Source organism: Protopterus annectens, chromosome 7.part0 (genome assembly GCF_019279795.1).
Source record: "Protopterus annectens isolate FY-2018-M chromosome 7.part0, PAN1.0, whole genome shotgun sequence".
In the NCBI taxonomy this organism is placed as follows: Eukaryota; Metazoa; Chordata; order Ceratodontiformes; family Protopteridae; genus Protopterus; species Protopterus annectens.
In genome coordinates, this window is record NC_056739.1 from 71,252,718 (window position 1) to 71,276,941 (window position 24,224).

The 24,224-nt window shown below is 39.8% G+C and overlaps 1 protein-coding gene across 1 annotated transcript in view; it reads right to left on the bottom strand.

The window, feature by feature from the left end:
* The window catches only part of ITPR3 (inositol 1,4,5-trisphosphate receptor type 3), a 2,403,054-nt gene that overhangs the window by 1,029,714 nt on the left and 1,349,116 nt on the right, over nt 1-24,224 (bottom strand). Inside the window, exon 24 of the mRNA XM_044076491.1 lies at nt 18,266-18,323. Coding sequence (XP_043932426.1) covers nt 18,266-18,323 — 58 coding nt within the window. The remainder of the gene's footprint in view (nt 1-18,265; nt 18,324-24,224) is intronic.

A 24,224-nucleotide genomic window follows, 5' to 3' on the forward strand; every position in this document is an offset into this window, starting at 1 on the left:
ATAGATGTAGAGAGAGAATAGGTGAGAGTGGGCAGGAAGTTAATACAGAAAACTGGCAAAGGAACCAATCTGTTGGCAGCAAATAACTAGAAAGGCAAAGGTAACAAACTGGGATAAGGCCAAGAAGACATTTTGACAGCAGGCTAGGGACTACCTTCCCTATCAGAGACTGATAATAGTGTATAGGCAAAGAGAAAGGGATAGGAGAATCCTAAGTAAAAGACCTGCTTGGTTAGAAATTTTAGTTGAATGTAGAACAAAAGCTACTGTTAAAAAAGGATAGTTGGTAGGGCATGTAAAATAATGCAAAATAATTATAAGAATCAATCAGAGAATGTTAGAAATGATTGAGAAGAGAGATTAGATAAGCAATTTACAAGGGAACAATGAGAGGACATATGTATGGTTTCCAAGTATGCAACAAATTCTGGAAGGTTTAGGATTTTGCTTGGAAGTGTATGTATAGGTATTTTTATACTGCAAGCAGACTTCAAAGAATTTTTCCTGAGGAAGATGGCAAATGTTGGAGGAGTGATGGGGAAGAAAGAGGTAACTGGGGACATTTGTTTTGGGCATGTAATGAGTTGGCAGATTTTAAAAATTCCCTACAGTGTATTCTGTCACAAATATTGGAAGAACAAATAGGTGTAACTAAGGAAATTATTCTTTTTAGCTGAGACACTGGATCTGAACTGCCTAGCCATAGTAAGGCCTTGTTAAGTGTAATTCTGGTTACTGTCAAAAAACAATTACTAGAAAATGGAAATCAACGTCTAAACCAACTAAATACTGTAACAGAGATAAAAGAACTGGAAGTGGAATCCTTAGAAAAGAGGAGAAAATTATATATATATATATATATATATATATATATATATATATATATATATATAAACTGTGGGAACAATACATGCAGAATAATGGTCAGGAGGAGTGAGATTTAAGGACTGGCAGGAACTGAGCAATTTATGTAATGCTGGACTGATGGTAGTTGTAAAAATGAACATGTGTTGTACAATGTATATAAATGGAAACGTGTTGATATGGTTTGTTTTCTTTTATATTAATGTATATTCGCCTATGTCTTATGTGACTATTTAATAAAGGTGTTAAAAATACTTGATCCGGTCAGTGCTATTAGTGAAGGAAAATGTGTATGTTGTCGCATTATTGAATTATATTAGTCAAAATTAATAATTCAAAAAAATTTCTGTGAAAAAAATATCTCAACAGACCACTTGAAGGATGTCAGTTTCCAAAACCACTGAGCAAGGGACCATTTTGACAAAGAAGCATTTTAGAAAGATAATATCGTCCATACAAGACTTATCTTTAAAAAAATAAAATATGGATAAGAAAGTAGCCTATAAGAAAGAGAATAACAACAAACAATTTGAACTGTTAAAAGCTATGATCCAGCAACAAAATGCTCATATAGACAATATATGAATACGTTTAGATGACATCAACGGAGGACCAGGTTGAGCAAGAAAACCACAATAAGATACATCATCTAGAAAACCAAGAGAGAAGAAACAATTTAAGAGTATATGGTATACCTGAGAACAAAGAGAACAGCTGGATTACAAAAGTATTATACCTTTAAAACAGCTTATCACTTGGTACAGATAGACTTCACAGATCTCTCACAAAATATCCAGCTAAAGGATGAGGCCCTACCATGTCCATAATTATTAAATTTATCTCCCATTTGGCTAAAGCACTTATAAGAACTGCTTGGGCAAATCCTAATCTGAAAATTGCCAGTTCTTTTATCAGATTTGATAATGGCTATTCACAGAAAGTAATGGAAAAAAGGAAGACGTGCATACCACTGGTGACATCCCTAAAATTGTGGCATTAACTGTCATGATTTTTCCATTGAGATTAGTTATATATCTACCAGAAGCAGCAAGCACGTTTAACTCTTTAGAAAAGAATGCCCATGCCTTTCTTAAATCTAAAACAATCATTAATGTTATTGCACAGGATTACAAAAACAAAGTGGCATTTTTTTGCATTCAGTAAACAAGAAAGTGCATATATTCTCCTGCACATAAAGTTGCCTAACTATTTAAATCAGTTTTGAGTGGTTTCTGCCATTTTTCTGAAATTTTGCCCTGATTTCTCTGACTGTGGTGTTACAGCTATTAAATTAAAGTTATGTAGTCACCATAACCCTGCATCTGTGCTGTCTGTTTTTGTCCTTCCTCAACTGATGGGTCTCAGATCCATCCGCAACCACTTCATCAGAGTTTAGGCTCCATAGCTCAAACTTCTCCGCTTACCCATAGTCCTCTTCTTCTCCTCAGTTACCTCAGATCAAGTTTGCCCCCTATTCATCTAACCAGAATATGATAAAGTATCACCAACCATTACCATCCCCTGAAAGAGAGGTAAAACAATTACAGCTCAAAGACAGAGCAAGACGAGAAAAAAGTGAAGAAGTGCTGGAACTCACATAGTGAGGCTGACAAGGAAAAAACCCTCAGGACATATTAGGAGACTATGAACCAGGGACGGGGTTGGAGGGTGGGTAGTTAAAGAAGGATCAAAACAGACAACACAGATGCAGAGTTATGGTGAGTACAAAACGTTAATATCTGATGCTGTCTTTTTTTGTCCATTCCTCAAGTAATGGGATGAAGTCCATAGCTAGAGTAACCCTGGGTGGTTTTCAAGGAAGGATGTTCTAGAGTACAGTGGAGCCAAATGCTGCCCTGTTCCTAGATAAAATGTCCAATCTGTAACAAGCTGCAAAGGTGTGAACATTGGACCATGTAGCAGCTGCATAAATGTTATCTATAGAAGTTCTGGACCACAAAGCTGATGATGTAGCCATAAATTTGGTGGACAGTGCCTTAGGTGATTTGGGCAATGATAATCCTTTACTCTTGAGGACACAAACAATGAAATCAGTCAGCCATCTAGCCAATGTTATTTTTGATACTGCTTTGCCCGGCTCAGCTTTGGAAAGGGAAAGAAACAGTTGTTCTGATTTTCTTAAATTTTTCGTTTTGTGAATATAGACTCTAAGTTGTCTATGAACATCTAATAAATGAAGCATGTATTCTCCCTTGTTGGAAAAATTTGGAAAGCAGACTGGTAGGTTAACTGACTGGTTATGATTTGTCTCTGACACCACCTTAGGTAGGAAAGAAGAGTTAGTCTGAAGGGAATACACTCTCCTTATGAAAAATCAGGAAAGGCAGCTGAGAAGAAAGTGCCTAGAGCTCTGACACCTGTTAAGGTGATGCAATAGTGCCCAGGATAAGAGTTTTCCACTACAAAAACTTTAATTCTGCCTTGGCTGAAGGCTTGAAGGGAGGATGAGTTAAATCTTAAAGTATAACTGTTAGGTTCCATGGGGGAGTAGGGTCCTTATTAGTGGGCCAGGGTAGAAGAGTACCTTTAAAAAAAGCCTTACATAACTTCAAGGAGGCTAGAGAGGAATGGTTTTCACCTAGGTAAAAGTTTGAGATGGCAGCAAGTTGTACAACTGTCGAATAACTAGTCCCATTACTTATAATGGAAGCTAGAAAGGCAAGATCGGATGGAATACGCATTGAAAAAGGATCTAACTGCTTCTGAAGGGCCCAAATAGAAAATCTTTTCCACTTGCTCTTATAAAGCTTCCTGGAAAGAACTTTTTGGGATGATGTAAGATGTGATACACTGGGGAAGAAAGCCTGGAATTCCTAGCCATCACTGGAAGTGGAGAAACTACGCGGTCATTCAGATGGATTGGATGTCTGGGTGAGGCAACATGAATGGGTGAGACAGAAAGTCCTGAGAAGGATCCAGCACCCAGGGAAGAGTAAACTAGATGAGGTCATAGTAAGGGGAACCAAACTTGATGAGGCCAGAATGGAGAAATGAGGATTAAGAACCAAAAGAAGGCAGGCACAGTGTAGCAGCAAGGACCACTTTATTCCAAATACAGACAGCAGTCAAGCACTTTCTTCTTGTTCGAAGACTTCAACAGAACTGTTGATAATCATGCTAACTTCTTTTAAATAATACTAGTCAACAACTCACTTGATAAAATCAGCCAATGATAAAACTACAACAATAAATTAAAATATCCATTCACAGTATTAAAGCTGGCAACACTTAAACATAAAATGAACATATAAATATATATATATATATATATATATATGTATTCCTTACGTATATATGTTGAACAAAAATATATATGTATATAAATACTTAATTAAAAAAATAGATGTATGTGCATGTGATATGTAATATGATATATTCAATGTTGTATACCCATAAAGTACAGTTTTGTACCTACCATAAATGTAGATGTTCGAGTGTTCATACTGCTGCAGTCATTACACTTGGGTTATCCTGCCGTCAGGCGGACCCGCAGTCGGCCAGAGTTCCAAAGTCTTGGTCCGGCGTCGGTTGCTGTCGCTTCTTCCCTGACGTCAGTGCGCCAGGGGTATATAAGATGCATCTGACACCATTTTCTTCAGTTTTTCTTGCCCCAGATGTCAGGTGCCCCCAAGTAGGTAGGCAATACATATTGCTAATAAAAATATACATATAAAATAAAAACAATACCTTCAGTTACAAGCAAATACACCACAAAGGTTGTATGGGATAGAAAGGTATAGATAAGTCCAGCTAGTTCAGATGGGATGGAGGGAGGGTAACCTGGACTGCAGCAGTGTGTACACTCGAACATCTACATTTATGGTAGGTACAAAACTGTACTATGTTCATCATGTTACACTGCTGCAGTCATTACACTTGGGTAGAATCCCAAAGCTAAGGTTGGGTGGCTGGTCTATAAAGAGTTAGGATTGGCTATGAGGCCCTGCAGAACTGCAGTGGCAAATCCTGCACTGGATTTAGAGTAAAGAGGCAAGTGGTAATGCTTGGTAAAGGTGCGCACTGAACTCCAAGTTGCAGCCTCCAAAATTTCCTTGGTAGGTACTCCTCTGAGAAAGGCTGTTGAAGTGGCTGTTGCCCTGGTGGAATGTGGCCTAATGTTATTAGGGACTGATTTTCCATGCTGTGTGTAGCAGTAATGAATACAGTGTCCTATCCATTTGGATATAGTCTGCTTTGAGATAGCCTTGCCCTGTGATCCTGCAGCATATGCTACAAACAGTTGCTCAGTTTTCCTGAAAGCTTTTGTTTTGTCCAAGCAGAAGCGTAGCTGCCTGTGTATGTCCAAAGAGTGTAGAAGTTTCTCCCCTTTATGCTGGGGGTTTGGATAAAAAGTTGGCAAATGGATGGTTTGGTTAAGAGCTACACTAGATACCACCTTTGGCATAAAGGTAGGGTTTATCCTTAAAGAAACCCTGTCTTGATGAAAAATTATAAAAGGTTCCACTGCCATTAATGCCTGTAGCTCTGAGACTCTTCGTACTGAAGTTACTGCCAGGAGCAGAGCTGTTTTCCATGATAAAAATTTTAGATCGGCTGGCTCAAAAGGTGGCAGGGTCAGTTTTTTCAAAATGAAATTGAGGTCCCAAGTTGGTATGCTCTCCGGGGCGGTCTTATGTTTTTAGCCCCCCTGAGGTACTGCTTTAGCAAGGGATGAGAGAATAAAGGAGGATCCGTGTTGTAATGTGCTGAAATGGCAGAGGCATGGATCTTAATTGATGAGAAGGATAGGCCTTTGTCCAGCATCTCAGTTAAGTATTGTAAAATCTGAGGAATGTTTGGGAAAAGAGGGTCAAGGCTTTGAGCCTGTTTCCAGGCGCAGAGTCTCTTCCATTTTTCTGAGTAAGCTTTCCTGGTGCTAGGCCTCCTGGCCTCCAAAATGACATCCATAACAGCTTTAGAGAGAGGTGTTGCCTGTTTGACTAATGAATCTGCCATGCAGCCAGGTTTAGGGTTTTGAGCTGACCGTGCAGGATCTGATTGTTTTGTTGACTCAGAAGGTGTGGAATTTGAGACAAAATCCATGGTGGGCCTTGAGCTAAGTTCTTTAAGATTGGGTACCAGTGCTGGCATGGCCAGTTTGGAGCAATCAGGATCATCTGTGTTTTTTCTTGTCTAGCTTTTAGGAGTACCTTTGAAAGGAGAGGCAGTGGTGGGAAGGCAAAAACTTTTAGGCTTTTCTAGCTGAACGAGAGAGCATCCACTTTCCATGCATGTGTGTGATAAGTCCTTGTGCAGAATTTTTGTAGTTGGTAATTCAGTGGGGACGCAAAAAGATCTATGTCTGGGCATCCCCATTTTTGCGTTACCATGCTGAAGATTTGTGGATTCAATTTCCATTCGTGAGGGTCCATGATATTTCTGCTTAGACTGTCTGCCAGAGTATTTTTCTTTCCTGGCAGGAATTGTGCTTGCAGATGAACTTGATACGTTAGATCTGTGTTCCACAAGGTCATGGCTTGCCTGCACAGGGGATAAGAATGAGTGCCCTCTTGCTTGTTTATGTACCACATTACTGTAGTGTTGTCTGTCTTTAATAATAATTGTCCTGGATGCAGAAGGTCCTTGAAAGCTGTTAGGGCATTTTGAACAGCCAACATCTCTTTTTGATTGATGTGAAGATGCATCTGGTCTGTGGTCCACTTGCCCTGAGTGCATTTTCCTGCCATGTGTGCTCCCCAGGCGTAATCCGATGCATTTGTTGTTAGAGTCTGCCTGGCTGTGGGTAGGGTAAAAGGCTGACCCTTGTTTAGGTGACATGACTGTGCCCACCTTCGAAACTCCTGTTGTAGGCAGGGAATCATTGGTATTACTGCTTCTAAACTGTGAGAGTGTTGAGACCAAACACTTTTTAGGTACCATTGTAATTTCCTCATATGCAGTCTGGCATATGGGATTAGTAGTATGCAGGATGCCATGAATCCCAGGGCCTGCAGAATTTTTCTTGCAGGGAGATGAGACTTTTTTGCCAATAATTGAAAATATTGAGTTAATTGAATTTGTTTGTCTGATGTGAGATAAGCCATCTGGGCCGTTGTATTTAAGCTGGCACCCAGGAATATAATGTGTTGTGAGGGCACTAGTTTTGACTTATTTTCATTTATTGTGTACCCTAGAGAAATTAGCAACCTTTTTACAAATGCCAGATGCTGTCGAAGAATGTCCTTTGTCTCTGATTGAATGAGGCAGTCATCCAGGTATGGATATATTTGAATTCCTTTTTGTCTGCAAAATGCAATTACTGGTGCCAGGCACTTTGTAAAGACCCTGGGCGCAGTAGATAAGCCAAAGGGCAGTGCAGAGAATTGGTAGTGCATTGTACCAGCTTTGAATCTGAGGTATCTTCTGCAATTTTGTCTGATAGGGACATGCAGGTATGCCTCTTTGAGGTCCAGAGTAACAAGCCAAGCCTTCTTGCCCAGCATGGGTAGAAGCTGCTGTAATGTCAACATTTTGAATTTCGGAATATCCAGGTAAGTATTTATAATTGAAAGGTCTAGTATGGGCCTCCAGGCCTTGTCCTTTCTGGGGACCAGGAAGAGTCTTGAGTAAAATCCTTGTCCTTTTTCCTGTTGCGGTACTTTTTGAATAGCTCTCATGTCCACGAGGGCTGAAATTTGTTTTTGTGCCTCTGCCCATTGATTCTGTGGCAGGTCTGGCATTCCTTTTAGCCTTGGTAAAGTATGAAAGTGGAACCTGTAACCTTGAGACACAATATTCAGAACACATTTGTCTTGGGTGATTGTTTGCCAGTTTTGAGAAAAAAGTGCTAGTTTTCCCCCTAAGGGGGCTGCCAAAAGGGAAGTGCTTGGCGTACGAAGGGAGAAGTCATTCGGATGTCTCCTGTAAGGTTGAGACTTGTCCTCACCTCCTTTTGGTGTTGAGGTGCCCCACTGTCATTGTCTGTTAGGCCTTGGGGTTGAGATCTGCCTCTTGGGCGTCTGTATCTGCCTCTCTGTGGCCTGTCTGACACTGGAAGGGACCAATTCTTTGTTGGCCAATTTCTGCTAAATCGAGGTGGCTGTACCTGTAAGAAATCCTTGACTGTTTGCATAGATTTAGCTTTATCCTCCATTTTCTTTAACACCTCTTCTGCCTTAACACCAAACAAGGTATCATGCTGTAAAGGAGCATCCAATAATTTTGCCTTAACACGATCAGGTAAACTCTGTTCTTTTAACCAAGCATGTCTTCGAATCACAGAACCTGTAACTGCGGCTCTACAAGAGGCCTCTAAAGAATCAAAACCATATTGCAGAGTATGTTTTCCCACCTGTTCAACTGCATGCAATAAATCCTGCATTTCTTTACAGTCAGGAGCTTCTGAGCTTGCAAGCATTTTCTGTTTTAACAGAGCCATTAAATATTGTTGGTACTTAAGCATGTGAAATTGGCAATTTAAAGCCCTTACTGCTAAAGTTGCAGAAGTGTAAACTTTCTTCCCCCATCTATCCAAAGCTCTGGAATCTCTGTCAGAGGGTACTGGATTTTTTGCAATGGAAGCCTTAACCCCTTTTGGACCCTGGGAAATAGTTTCTGGATCAGCAGAAGGGTTTTTATAAAGAAACTTGTGAGAGTCAGGGACTCTATAATACCTATCTGGCTTGGCTGGTGCAGGGAGCAAAGAATCAGGAGATAAGCTGGATTCAGAGAACACATCATCCACAATATCTAGCACAGGCGGAATAGCTAGGGGCCTGTGCTGAGGCAATAAAAGGAAATCCCTGAGCCTTTTCTTGGATTCTGAATAATCCTGACTTTCCCAATGGAAATGCTCCCTCATGGTATGTAAAGTTTCCCCAAAACAATAATCCTCAGGAGGAGAGGCTGAAGGGATAGATTCTTCAACATCAGAGTCCTCATAGCGGAGTAGAGAGTATCCCTGGTCTGAAGAGGAATCAGAGGAAATGGAAACCTGATCAGAGGAATCATAGTCTGTATCCTGCCTAGGCCTTTTCTCAGGAGGGGGATGGGAACCCCTGATTAGAGTAATGAGGTCTTCGGCCATTTTAAGCATCTGTTTCTTAGGCATGGAGGACTGTCCAGGAGAATGCTGTACTTGCTTCTTTGTCTTTAATGGTACTTTTGTCTTGGCTGTTGCTTTAATGGTAAGTTGTGAAGGTCTGAAAACACCCTCAGAAGCCGATGCCTGCTCAGCAGCTACGGACCCATCTGAGGGATTAGTTTCCGAGGCCCAATACCTTGAGTTTCCAGAGGCCTAGTTGTCTCCACGTGGGAGTCGGAGGCGGACTGTGGCTCTGAGGTAGTGGGTGTCAGGGGCTGCGAAAGTGCCTCACTGAGAACTGGTGAACCGGCGACTGGCCTAGAAGAGGTTTCGTCATTGGTTTTGGACCTCGGATGCCTGTCTTTATCCTTGTCTTTGCATTTTTTCAGAATTGCGGTCGTCGGTTGATCCGACGGCATAGTATAATTGAACCTTCGGCCAAAGTAGTGCAAAGCAAAATCAAAACATCTTTTAATAGTGCGTTTGTTAAATCTAGCACAAAACCGACTAGTGACGTCGTGATCAGGGCCTAGGCATGGAATACAGTAAGAGTGGAAGTCCTTATGAGGTATTTGCTTCCCACAAGAAATACAATTATTAAGTTTTTCTGACATCGGTCTGAGGCAAGAAAAAAGTTTCCCCAACGGGGTACTTAGCTTTATTGAAGACTTCGGATCTGAAATTCGACTTCGAAAATCTAAGGAGTCGGCCAACCAGCACTTGCGAACTGCTTCTGCTTCGGGCACTGCATGGCAAAAAAGACTGAAGAAAATGGCATCAGATGCATCTTATATATCCCTGGCACACTGACGTCAGGGAAGAAGCGACAGCAACCGACGCCGGACCAAGACTTTGGAACTCTGGCCGACTGCGGGACCGCCTGATGGCAGGATAACCCAAGTGTAATGACTGCAGCAGTGTAACACGATGAACATCATCCCCAGCTACCGATCACCCTTCAAGACTTCTGAGCTTGAGTAAGGAATAAATAGAACAACTATCATTAAGGCCTGGAGACCGTAATTTTACACAAGTAACACCATTTCTTTTGTTACCACTACTTTTGGCAAGGACAATTCAATCATTTGTGCTAATACAAGTAATGACCCTATCATTACTACCAATGAGGTATTAGAGGAGTTTTGTAATACTCCATTATCTACTGATTCTGCTGATTACTGTAATACATTGAAAAGTTTTGAAATAGTGAAAGGGGTGTATCTACCAGTAGCTCACCTGATAGTGGTGGATCTATATCTGGCACACTAAGTATTTTTTCACGAGAGCAACAATGGAGTAAATTCTTCTACTGATGGTTCTTATTTTTTGCCTATTCATGATGGTTCTGGTGTTAATAATTGTGATATACCTGTTCTAATTAAGAACTCCAATGGAGACTTTACCATCTACAACTACTCTTGTGAATCTTTTACTTCTGAGCATACTGATGTTTAAGTAAAGGTTTGAGTTTTGTACCAAACAGGCAGATTGATTTAGCAGAGATATTGATAGACCTTAAGTTCTTTGTGGTTTAGTGATAAAGAGAACAGCATTAATATGAATACAGCTTATTTAAAAAAGCCACGTACGTTTAATCCTCTTTTGAACAGTTGGCTTGGTTTATTTGAAAAACTATGTGAAAATGATATACGTGGAGTTTGTTAATATGAATTTTTCAAGGGCTAATACTAGCACAAACCCAAAGTCATTTATTAACAACCTTAGTGTCATAGAAGAAAATCTGATTAGGGATTTATGCAGGAATAAAAACATCAGGGTAATGAAGTCGGACATGGGTGGGGGTATTGTCATAATGGAAAATACAGATTATAATAACATAATGTCTAATCTACTGCTTTCCGACACCTATGGTCAGGTTTCTAGAAATGAACTGAATATAGCCTATTCAAAAATTAATGTTAGGCTATATGATATGTTGATGAAAGGTCAAATAACCCCCTGTCAATATGATTATTTAAGCAGTGGTAGGGTATTCGGAATTCCAAAAATCTATAAGGATATCCATAACCCACCCTTGAGGCCTATTGTTGATGCCTGCAGGAGCAAAAAGTTTTTATATTGCAGTTTGTTGATAGTAAATTGAAACCCTCTGTTGGTAAGGTCCATTAAGTTTTTAAGGACTCATGTTTTTTGGGGGCAGATTAACCCAGGTGAAATTTTCTCCAAATTGTTTATTGGTCACTACAGACGTCCAAAATTTATATTCAGTCATCCCTCATGGTGAAGGTTTGGACTGGCCAGAGCATATGCTCTTTGACATTGGTTTGTTGTGTTCAAACACTATGAATACAGTGGTCACTCTAATGGAGTTGGTTCTTACTAACAACTACTTATATTTCGATGGACAGTTATTTAAACAGTTGAGTGGGGTTCCGATAGGGGCGGCTTGCACCCCCAGTTTTGCAAATTTGGTTATGGCTTATTGGGAACAACATTTTGCGTTCAATAGTCCCTTCAATCAATGTTGGAACTTCTATATACGATTTTTGGATGACATCTTTTTGGTTTGGGTGGACACTGAAGTCAAATTGAATGACTTCTTGAAATATATTAATTCTAGACTCACCCATTCTATAAGCAATGATTGTCTAGCATACTTGGATGTCGAGCTTACCAAGATTATACCAATAAATGTTATATCTCTTCTATCCATCCCAAGATTACCTTCTCTAACTCCTACCTTCATTATGATAATTGCCACCCCCCCTTTTCAAACACTGATGACATCATTTTTGGGCAGGAAGTTGAATTTTTTGTTAAATATGTTCATCAAAAGGGATTACCCGACTGAACACTTGGACAACTTGAAGGTGGAGGTATGTGATAGGAGAACTAAAGGTATTTTTAAGCCATTATTTCCTAAACCTTCTCCACCATTGGTGGTTGATACCACTCATGGGCAGCATGCTAAAGGTGGGGTAGTTGAGAATGATGTCACATTTAATTGTTCTTTGATAGTTACCTTTGCCCCTCATATTTATGATGTGTTGGATGTGATCAAAGGTCATTGGTTGGTTATCTCTAGTACTGATACCATTAAAACAAAATTGGGATCATTTCAAGGTAGTTTTTTTGAAAGGGGAGATATTTTAAGAACCTATTAGAAATGAGATGTTGATAGAACAGATAACACACCTAGTGGTATGTTCAAATGCAGCCATTGTTCCCAGTGTCCATACATTCACACTTGCAAGATGTCGGATAATTAAATTAGGTGCTTTATTCCCTCCAAGACTTAATGAACAATTGTGATTGGTTATTTGAGTGGTGCACTAATTAGATTGTATGGTACATAAACTGTTTGTTTTATGTTTAGCTAGGTAGCACTGATGAAGGCTATATGCTGAAACCGGTATGCTTTTGTTTTTTCACCCTTTGGGTGTTATGAATTATGTACATTCATTAATGGGAGTTTAAGCCCACAGTTATATTTTTATTTATTGAATAAATTGTGGATTTTGGTGCTGGTCCATTCGTTTTTGATGTTTTTTACATGATGAAATGACCCAGAGTCCACAGCAGACAGTTGAGGATGGGGTGGACCCAAGGGGGACAAAGATGTCTTTTTCACTGAGGTGGAGAAAGCTCTCTCCACTACATCAAAGACTTAAGCCAAAGGAGAACCAAGTCTCCACTGGACAGGATCCATAGATGACTTTACAGGACCAAACTCAATTTCCCAAGGCTTCAGCCACAATGCAGGGGGTGGAACTGAACTGTCTAGCACCAAGACTCCAAGAGGAAGAGATGGCCCTGAGAACATCAGAGTCAAACCCAACCCCCAAGATCTGGTGCTGACACTATGACTCCAAGACACTTCTGAATCCAACAGAGTTAGAGCCATCTGGGTCAGAGAACATGTTGGAGTTGTAGAGGGCCAGGCCTTCAGATCCAACATGGACAAGCTCAGAAGTCTTGGGTCTGAAAACTCTGAAACCACAGGACAGACTGGTGTAGGAGTCAAAGGCTGGGGTTGTACAGGAGGTAGGCTCACAGATCCGATGGGAGATGAAGATGGAATAACATCCATCTGAATGTGGGTTCTAAGAAACTTTCTCATCATCCTGTCAACATCCACTTCTGTAAGGTTCCTAGATGACCTGAGGGAGGAGGACGAGGTTGAATGGACAGGTTAATCTTTGAAGCATGTCCTGCAGAAAAGGAGAGTGCATCCTCATAGTCAATGGCTCAGACAAAAACTTGAAAGTGGATTGAGGTGAATTTTATTTTGATTGAGTTGGATCCAAGGATGTAGTAGGATCTGAGGATTTCAATTTTGCTGGGGGTCGGACCAGAAGAAGCTGACGGATCCAAGGTTTTGGAGATTTTTCTCGGGCACAGCTGAGCCCAAAGAGGTTGAGGGAGGACAGTGATTAGAGGAATGCTCCTTGATGCTTTGGTTTTGTCCACTACCTCTCCTGAGTATTCTTTTGAAGAGGATGGAGCTCCAGAGGCTGAAGAAGATAAAGGAAGTAGACCCTTCGAAATCAACTTATTCTTTCTTTCCACAAGAGCCCTATGGTTACAGTTAAATCTCACACTCAGTATTTAAATGTCATGCTCCCAGGCACTATAAGCACTCAATAATGTTGTGGCTGCATGAGGAGCATTTCTTAAATCCAGTGTTTTTTCTGACATGCCTTCTACAAGAAGAAAATCAGTGAAAAAAATTCCAGTAATGGCAAATTTAGAACTTATAAAGGTAAAGATTTAAATATATACAGATAGTAATCAATGAATGCCAACAATATTAATAGAGAGGTTCCAACAATTAGGCAGCAAAAGGAAGGGACCAAGGGGTCACGGCCCAATGCTACACTGACAAGAAAGGGAAAGGATTTAAAAATGCTCACAAAAGAAATACGGTAAAGCTCTCTCTTTTATTTTTTTAAATAGTGGAGGAATGAAATAGAGAAAGGTATGACAAAATCCTGCCAAAAAGTACTTATCAACTATGACCTGCTCGAGCTAACAGTGACCATGTCCAAATGCTGAAATCTTAAACAAGATCTAAGGTAACTGAGGAGAGGGGGATTGTGGGTAAGGGGAGGAGCTTCAGCTATGGAGCCTAAAGTCTAATGATGTGGCTGAGTACGGATCCAACATTGGATCCAAAACTCAGTTGAGGAACGGATGAAAAAGATATCAGATTTGACGTAGTTTTACAATTTGCACTGCATTGCAAGTAGCTTCTGTACTACTGAGTTAATCTGTAATGTTGCATTCAACTGCTACAATCTATAATGTTACATTCAACTACTATGTTCTTGGTCAACTTTCTGAGCTGCAGCAGACATCAGTTTTGGGCAGGTGTGTGAGTCATGTACAGCTTACAGTAGTTATTTTAGTATCAAAAGGGTAAATGTTGCAGTTCTGGGAGAAGACATACACTACTGGTTAGAGCTTTAGCTGTTTTTTTCTTGGTTCTTTTACTGCATGTATGGTTGAAATGTGCAATCCATAGACTCAGGTACTTTCAGTTGTAACTTTTCCTAATATAACCTACTTACCCAAATCCTATGATAAACAGGTTCTTGCTATGTACAGATGCAGCAAGCTGCACGTAGCTGTATAACAAACACAGCCAAGCACCCTCAAAGTAGCTTGCAGCAACACCTAGCTGAATTAAATTGCACATCTTAGTCCACAGATGCTACAAATAAACTTAGCACTACAGTTATAGAGGGTTCCTGCACTGGGCTTATCACTGTTGCATATAAACCCAAGTTCTGTATTTACCTAAATATACATTCAAATGTAATTACATTATCCATCATTTAACTGATGACTATCTCAGTAGACTGTAAATCTCTATTCCAGTATTCCAGACCACTGTCATCATTAAGGATCACCAACTCTTCACTGCAATGTTAAATGGAAAAATTATTTCTACACATTCTTGCAAATAAGTATTGCTGTCCCACAAAACTCTATATTAGGCCTCATACTTTTCAACATATTCATCAATGACCTCCACACTGCTCAAAAATGCTACCCAGATGGGCAAACCTTCAGGGGATGCAGGGGCTAAAGCTTCTAAAGGAACCTCTATCCCTCTTGTTATTGAGACCACCTCTCCCTCTAAGATGGTGTCCAGACAGCAATTCTCCTCTGTCCAGAGAACCTCTGTCCTGCTGCTGCCTGTGCTGGGGCTGTTGGGATCAGCAAAAACATAGATTCCTGGCCCCTTTCTGATTCCTCTAAAAGGTCCTTGTTGGGTCAACAAACTTCACACTAACAGTAGTGAGTATCTTGACTTCCTGTTCAGATATAGATAGACTGTCTTTGACTTGTTGCCCAAATACAGAATTACCATTAAAGGGGGCATTGATGAAAGCCTCTTCAAAGTGGTCTGGAAAATCTATAAGCTGCAGTCAGGCTTATCACTTCATAGTTAGACCTGACTCTGCAAATCTGGATGCTCTATCACTGGCATTGTGAAAAAGACACATTGAGAGGAAGAAATGTGTACTGATTGTGGCCACCAGGTGTTCCAGTTGGACTGCAGCTCTTCAGATGGCAGCTTTTTCAGATTTTTGGCTGCCTTCTGGCTGATCTCTCTCTCTCTCTCTCACTCTAAAAATGAATCATATATGCTATGTAGTTTAGAGGTCTGACTGAAAATTGTACTAGATGTATATACATGCTTGCTAAGTCTATCCATTATCCCGGACTCCTTGTTAAGAAAATGAATGGCCTGGGCATCTTTTGGAATGTCCTCATTCATGGTAGCAACCACCACAATGGAATCAGCAAGAGGCCCTTTGCTCCAATATGGTCTGTATTTGGTAGTATGCAGTACACCGTGTGGTTTCTGGGGATGGGCTTCTTTACATTGGTCTCTTTCCAAACCTTGGCACAGATCATGTTTAGAAGTTTATCTGGGGGAGGTACCACAGATGCAGCTAAAGATAAAGTGTTAAAGGCCTGTAAGATCTGTTCCTCAGGGCAGATGGGAACAGTGGGCCAAGATCCCCTCTGCCTCATCATTTCCAGGATCTCACTGAAGATAGGAACCTCAGGATGGGATTTTGGGAAACCCTCGCATTCATCCAGAATGGTAGATCCAGGGGGGAGTCCAGGTGCTTCCTCAAGAGGCTGTAATGGGAGTCCTCATCTGAACTCCCATGGGAAAGTGACCTCTAGGTCTCCCCAGTGCTGGCCAAGAACTTCTCTAGTGCTGAGGGAGTTTCAAAGATGGTTGATTTGAAGTCTTGACTCTGATGGTATCTGGGGTGGAATTGGAACTTCTAACATAATTGGCATGAGAGAGCTAACAGCAGCTCCTTTCTGCACAGAATTATCCACTGAAATAACAGGGACCAAAATCCTTCAAGCCGACAAGGTCAGTACCAGTGCCAGTGCCAAACCAGATGGCTCCATACTGACCACTGGCCAAAGACTCTGAGGCTGAAGCTAAATCAGGGATCTTTGGGACTGACGTGTTGAACAGTGAGTGCTCTGATGCCAAGAATGTCACTGAAGCCATTGGTGCCAACACACTCCTGGAGATGAAGACTCGTTGTTGATGTCCTGGAGCCTAGTTACTGTCAAAGCTGAGGGGCATGGAGCTTGATACCACCAATGCCAAAAATCATCAGTGCAGGAAACATGAGGTTTACCCAAGCTGAGGGATCCAACATGGCAGATGGTGCTGATTCCTGCACTACCAGTGCGGAAACTGGGCCCAGAGAAGAAATAGAAGCAGGGATGGTCTGTGAAATGTCTCGGCCCAGAAAAGCAACTGACAGAGTTGAGACTACACCATAACAAAGCTGAACCTTAACAAAAGCCAACATCATGTGCTCCCAATCAAGTGGGGTCGGGGTGCTGAGACACATGTGGAACCTAGCAGAGGCCATCAAGGGTGGCCTGGAAGATACCACCTGAGAACACTCTTTCTTGCAGGTAAAACTGCCTGAACATCATCTAGGGTAGAGGGCTCCATAAGGCCCAAGGAATCTTGCCTGTGAGGTGAAGAGGTTTAGTTGGAGTGACCACACAAACAATTTCACTAGACACTGCAGAAGAAAAAAAACAGGTACTTTAGCTGAACTAATTTTTCTAGAATTAGCTGATTTTCAATATTTCTTTATTGTTTCTTTCTTTTTGTCCTTGTAAGGCATTAGGGCCAAGGAGGGTGTGACTATCACCAAGTGTGCTGGTATTAGGCTTTTGACTACTAATTTATATTCATTCTTTCAGACAGAAATCTGACACTAAAATTCTGACACAAGGGGCAGACATATAAGTAAATCCCTCCTAAGCCAACCAGCCAAGAATTGTGTGGTCCTGTGGTGGGATCTTATGCCCGCTAATGCACACTTCACTTGTACTTCTTAAACCCTGGCCTTCCCTCCTTATCCATATCACTGCCACATCTGTAAACACAACTACTAGAAATCTTCTAAAAACAACCCACTGACCTCACCTAGGCTAATAACCCTAGACTGTAAGGAAGTTCAATGAAAAAATGTAGAGTAAGTAGGCCAATAGCCTAAGAACTGACTGGGTAGTGAGGGAGATGAGCAACAAATGGTAGAAAAAAACAACAAAAAGACAATACTAAAGCATGTTGGAGGTTACCAACTATATTTCTGTGTAATAGGCTGCTAAATAACCACAGACGATGTAAATTATCACTTAGCTAAGCTGCCAAAGAATGTTTCTAAAATGCTTGAGCTGAACAGAAGACATAGTTTTCTAAATGGAGGTAATACGATCTGGTGAAGGCAGAAGAAGCAAGAAGTTATGGGTAGGGAAAAGCTCGAGCTGTGTGGATTTCTTTGTTGTCACTAGAGGGTGCAAAAGGTACCAGTCCTCTCATTCCAGTGTCAGGACAGTACTTGAGAAATCAGTTTTTACATGAAGACCTGCACAAGAACACATCATTTTCTGGGTCTATATTATATAATCGAACTTTCAAAACTTTGAATCCCATATGTTCGACAACATATGATCGAAGTTCGAAAGTTTGAATATATAATAAAAAACAAAAAACAAAAAAAAAACTTACCTTAACCGTGCAGGAAAGGGAAATTTTCCGATTCTGCACTGAACGGCGCCATTATGTTTAACCTTCGAACACTTGAAATGTTGACCATATGACGTTCGACATTTCAAGCATTCGAGGTTCTAATAGGAACCCTTTTCTAACACTAACCAATTTTTTTGTTTGTTTTTAATACAGATAATTTACTTAAATGGACAAAAAAGATCTATCCACAAAGTCTGTCATAGATGAAATGTCAAACCTGAAAATCATTTTTACAACTTTTACAACAAGCTTTATAAGTTAGATTTATGCAGTTATTAAGAAAACTAAAATCTACTTACCCCACTCCAAACATTGCTTCTGCTTGTTCACTGATTCGCTCCAAGTCCATTGTGGTAGCTGTAGGAGAAAAGCAATGCAAATCATACGTATTTACTTGGAAGCAGAACCAAAGTTCATGACAAATAATGACATGGTTGAATATGAGGAAGCATCCAAAAACATGCTCACTGAGCACTATAATCAACATGACATTGTGTAGTCTACAGTGAGAAATAAGGCTGCATTACTAATGGTTCTATAAATTCAAGAGATCTGAACAGCTAAACAACTAAAGACACAGGGATGTAATTGCACAATAACACTTCCATGTTTAGGTCGGCCACATAAAAATCAGTAGCATTACAATTAGAAATTATCCAATTACAACAGCAATAGGGCACACACTCTGACTATGCTGTACTTTGTAATATTGTCATGCAAAAAAGACTGAGACAGTCGACCTCAGGAGGAGAAATGCTAAAGCACATTAATGTGTACATTGGCTTGCCTATTACTTGACTACTGAACATAGCAATTTAACAAAATAAACTGGTCTTTTAGCCAAGAAACTCAGATTTGTTCTAAAAGTAATATGCAGGTATGTCCACATATATGAGTTCACTGTCTACATTCACTTTTTGTTCCATTAATCTTATCTGTTCATGAGTGCAGCTACCCAGCTTTTCAATTCTCTGTTATTCTGCACACCATATACTCATCTGCATGTATTTTTATGCTCCTCAATCATCTGTGTAAGGTATCTACCAACAATGGTCTTCCTCTCATATGTCCTACACTACCATGGTTTACATTCCCTGCTATGTTACTGCAACTACAGAATCTATATCTGTAAACATGTGAGTTTTAATTTGCAAAGATATCATTTTATAATGTACTTTGTAACTCTGTTTTATCTGAAAAAGATTCACTGCCAGTGGTCCAGTCCATCAACCTACTCAATAAACCTAGCCAGGCAACAGTTCAGCCATCACCACATATACATGATGTCAGTGCTGCCTACATGTACATGTGCCAGAACCCCTTACCAGATAATCAGAGAGTGCCTCTCACTCCAGCTGTACCTGTGTTAATCTGAATCACTTCATTATGAGTTACAGTTCATCATTTTTTTTTTAAATCTTGAAACAGTTTATAAAATGAAAACACAATTAAAAGAGAAAAAAACATTTCTGTATGGGACAAAGTCCCAAAATGCCTTTGTGTGAGGGCTTTGTCCTTCACTTCCTCCTTGTATATACCAACTTCACTCTTGTGGGAAAAAGCATATAGAGAAATGCATTGCACATCCCGTTCTCATGCAATGCATGCTAACATGATTTTATCCACCTACAATGAAAACAACAAAATGAAAAGCCATTCACTATAATTGTACTTGCTGTAGCACAAGGTAACTGCTACACCACTGATCTATATGTTACACATCCGATAAACTGCCTAATATGGTATGCATCCTATCATTTAATTGCTCAGTATGTGACACACCTTATAAGTTAACTGCCCAATATGTTACACATCCAATAAGTTAACTACCCAGTATGTTACACATGCGATAAGTTAACTGCCCAATATGTTACACATCAGATAAGTTAACTGCCCAGTACATTACAAATACAATAAGTTAACTGCCCAGTATGTTACACATCCAATAAGTTAACTGCCCAATATGTTACACATCCGATAAGTTAACTGCTTAATATGTTATGCATTCTATAAGTTAACTGCTCAGTATGTTACACATCCTATCATTTAACTGCCCAATATGTTACACATCCGATAAGTTAACTGTCTAGTATGTTACACATCCGATAAGTTTACTGCCCAGTATGTTACACATCCAATAAGTTAACTGCCCAATATGTTACACATCCAATAAGTTAACTGCCTAATATGTTATGCATTCTATAAGTTAACTGCTTAGTATGTTACACATCCTATAATTTAACTGCCCAATATGCTACACATCCGTTAAGTTAACTGCCCAGTATGTTAGACATCATGTAAGTTAACTGCCCAATATGTTACACATCATATAAGTTAACTGCCCAGTATGTTACACATCTGATAAGTTAACTGCCCAATACATTACACATCCTATAAGCTAAGTGCTCAATATATTACATATCCTATAAGTTAAGTGCTCAATATATTACACATCCTGTAAGTTAACTGCTCAATATTATTTATTTATTATTTGTTTATTTATTTGCATTTGTTTACTGGGATGGTCCACTGGGCCAAAAAGTGCCCATATTCAGTGGAGGCCCAGGGAGAAAAGCTCCACATACAAAAGAGATTTAAATACAATCACATTTTCTACATACATAGAGAGATAACAACTTTAAAAAACAGACATACAATCTTATTATAAATTTCTAGCTAGAATAACAAAGGCAGTATACATTATATACAAAATATACAAAGTACAATATATCATCTGCTTTGGATACTGTAGAGTGAAGACAGCAAGCGATAGTTGCACAACTGTTAAGCAGAGGGGAGAAAAAATTTAGTGAGATCAGGTGGGGGAAGATGCTCTGTAGTCGTAGCCACATGTACATTGCCATAGGGCTAAGAGATGCTGTTTTAGAGACTTTTTGAAGGATATGTGATAGGGAATTCCAAGTTTTAGCAATGGTACATGAGTAGAGAGATTGACCAACTGCTACAGTGGGTATCTGCACTTTTAGAAGGAACTGATTTTCAGATCTGAGTTGTCGGGCGGGCTTATGGAGAGTCAACAGGGAGGCGAGGGATGGACAATTGAAAAGTTTGGTAATGATATTGTGAGCTGTGGTTAACTGCAAGTAGGTTAGGTGATGGGGAAGTTCGAGCCATTTTAGTTTGCGTAGGGAGATGCAATGATGGAAGGAGTAAGTTTTGTTGGTAGCAAACCTGGCAACCTTGTTATAACAGGACTCGATCTTGGATTTTAAGGAACTTTGGATGTTAGTGAACAAATGGGCACTGTATAAAAGTGAAGGAAGCAAACAGGACAGTGCAAGGGTTTGCCTAGCAGTGGGTGTGAGGTACAATTTATGCTTATAGAGGGTACCTAGTTTCTGATTTTTTTTTTATGCAGTTTTGGATGTGTAGATTGAAGGTTAAGTGTTCGTCTATTATAATTCCTAGAAGTTTAGTTTGTGATACTGCTCTAATGCAGGTTTTGTTTTGTGAATAGATATTAAAATCTGCTCTATTTAGGGGGGAGGTTGTTGTTTTGGGGGTGAATAGAACCAGGTTAGTTTTGCTGGGGTTAAGGGCTAGATGGTTGTTATTCATCCATTCTTCAGTGATTGAGAAAGCATGTTGGGTCCTAGCTAGGAGTTCATCAGCAGAGTCAGCAATGCAGATAATGGTCTGCGTACTGTATTACAGGATTTAGGGGTGGGTGGAGTGGAAGTCATTAATGAATATGCTAAAAAGGAGAGGTCCCAATATGGACCCTAACTCACTTAACCCGCCCCTAATCCTAACGTACAAACAATCGCACACTTACATGAACCCAACCCGTAACTTTCCACCACGGCACTAAGAATAGCGAAGCCACAGAAACGGCCAACCGAATTCTTTCCAGAGGAAAGAATTTGCTGTTCTGCAGCTTCGCTATTCTTAGCTTTCGCTAAATAGTGTTCGATATCAGAACATTCTAAGTTTTAATACTTCGATGTTCTGATATAGAACCGCTATTTCATTGGGGGATTTGTCTGGATGTTGGCATGGGTTGTTTTTGCTACCTGGATGCAGTAAACTAGAGATGGTACCCCAAAATTTCTTAGCGTTATTTACATTTTGGGATGTGAGGTAGACATTTTTCTTATCTCTGATTATGAAGTGTTTGCCTTGATTTTGGTGTTGTTTAAATTCTAGGAGGTGAGCAGGATTTTTGGTTTTATGCCAGAGTTTCCATGCTCTATCTCTGTTTGTCATAAGATGTTTTGTGGCTCTAGTTAGCCAGTTAGCATGGTTGGTTTTGATTCATTTTACTCATACAGGATCTAAGTTATTTAGAATATTTATAAGTTAACTGCCCAGTCTGTTACTCATCCTAAAAGTTACTTGCCCAATATGTTATGCATCCTATAAGTTAATTGCCCAATATGTTACACATCCTATAAATTAACTGACCAATATGTTACACATCTGATAAGTTAACTGCCCAATATGTTACACATCCTGTAAGTTAAATGCCCAGTATGTTACACATCCTATAAGTTAACTGCTCAATATGTTACACATCCTATAAGTTAACTGCCCAATCTGTTACTCATACTATAAGTTAATTGCCCAATGTGTTATGCATCCTGTAAACTGCCCAGTATGTTACACATCTGATAAGTTAACTGCCCAATATGTTACACATCCTGTAAGTTACATGCCCAGTATGTTACACATCCGATAAGTTAACTGCTCAATATGTTACATATCCAATAAGTTAACTGCCCAATATGTTACACATCCTATAAGTTAACTACCCAATCTGTTACTCATCCTATAAGTTACTTGCCCAATATGTTATGCATCCTATAAGTTACTTGCCCAATATGTTATGCATCCTATAAGTTAATTGCCCAATATGTTACACAGCCTATAAATTAACTGCCCAATATGTTGCACATCTGATATGTTAACTGCCCAATATGTTACACATCCTGTAATTTAAATGCCCACTATGTTACACAACCGATAAGTTAGCTGCTCAATATGTTACACATCCTATAAGTTAACTGCCCAATATGTTACACGTCCTATAAGTTAACTGCCCAGTATGTTACACATCCTATAAGTTAACTGCCCAGTATGATACACATCCTACAAGTTAACTGCCCAATATGTTACACATCCTATAAGTTAACTGCCCAAGCTGCTATGCAGTCACCAACATACAAAAAGGATTGTATTAATCCCTGCTGATTAAAACATGCCACATTAATACCAACAAATACTATAATTACCTCATATCTGATTATTTACCTTAAAAATACAAACCTAAACAGTTTTATATGCCACATTCCAGCAAAAATACACATTAAAGTTCTTGTCTTATGAGAGATTTGGCTGCTTTGCTGTAAGAAAATGCTCATCATCCTACAAGGAAAGTTAGCAGTTCTTTTAACTTTAATGACATACACGAGGTACCCACAACCACGAGTTTTGCTGATTAGCACAGACAATTCAGCTGCAATGTTGGGTACTTGATAACCACAGCAACATACACGCGTACTACCTGTGTAGATTACCATAAACAAGTGGTATCTAGGTATGTTCATAAGTTTTCTAATATACAACGATAACCTTACAGATATGGACAACCTCTGGTAGACACTCTCAGACAAGCAGTGCCTCTGAAATACAAATGGTCAGTCCATTTTCCTGTGTTTTAATGCCTGATTCTAGCCCAAGATGACTGCATTCAAAACTATCCACATTCACAGAAAATGCTCAGTTAGCTACTCAAGTTCTCATCCAGCACTCAGGATGCCCTTTCAAGAACTTGGTGGAGTGTGTGTGTGTGTGTGTGTGTGGGGGGGGGGGGGGGGGGTACTGCCTACTGCATGCATTTTTCCCAATTAGTCTACATCAGACAATCCAAATTAATGCATGTGAAAAGACAAAAAAGACAGAGCTGATTTTGATTGCAAATATTTTGTCACAGACAGACAGGTTCTCTCACTTCATGGAGTTTATTCTGTTCCTTCACTATCTTCTCAGAGAGGATCTTTCCTTTTAGTAACAAGACAGAGTTCTTCATCGGTGCTTAGACTAAATCCACCTCACAAGCAGTGAGTTGTAAAAAATTATTCTAAGTGAGACGGTTTTGTCGGGGATATGGTATACTTCCACAGAAATGAAAACATCTACACCCATTTGGTTGAGACAAGCTAACCAAATAGCACTTATCAAAAATACATCAACATCAGCCAGGTCCAGGAGTAGAAGGATGTCCTGACTACAGTGAGG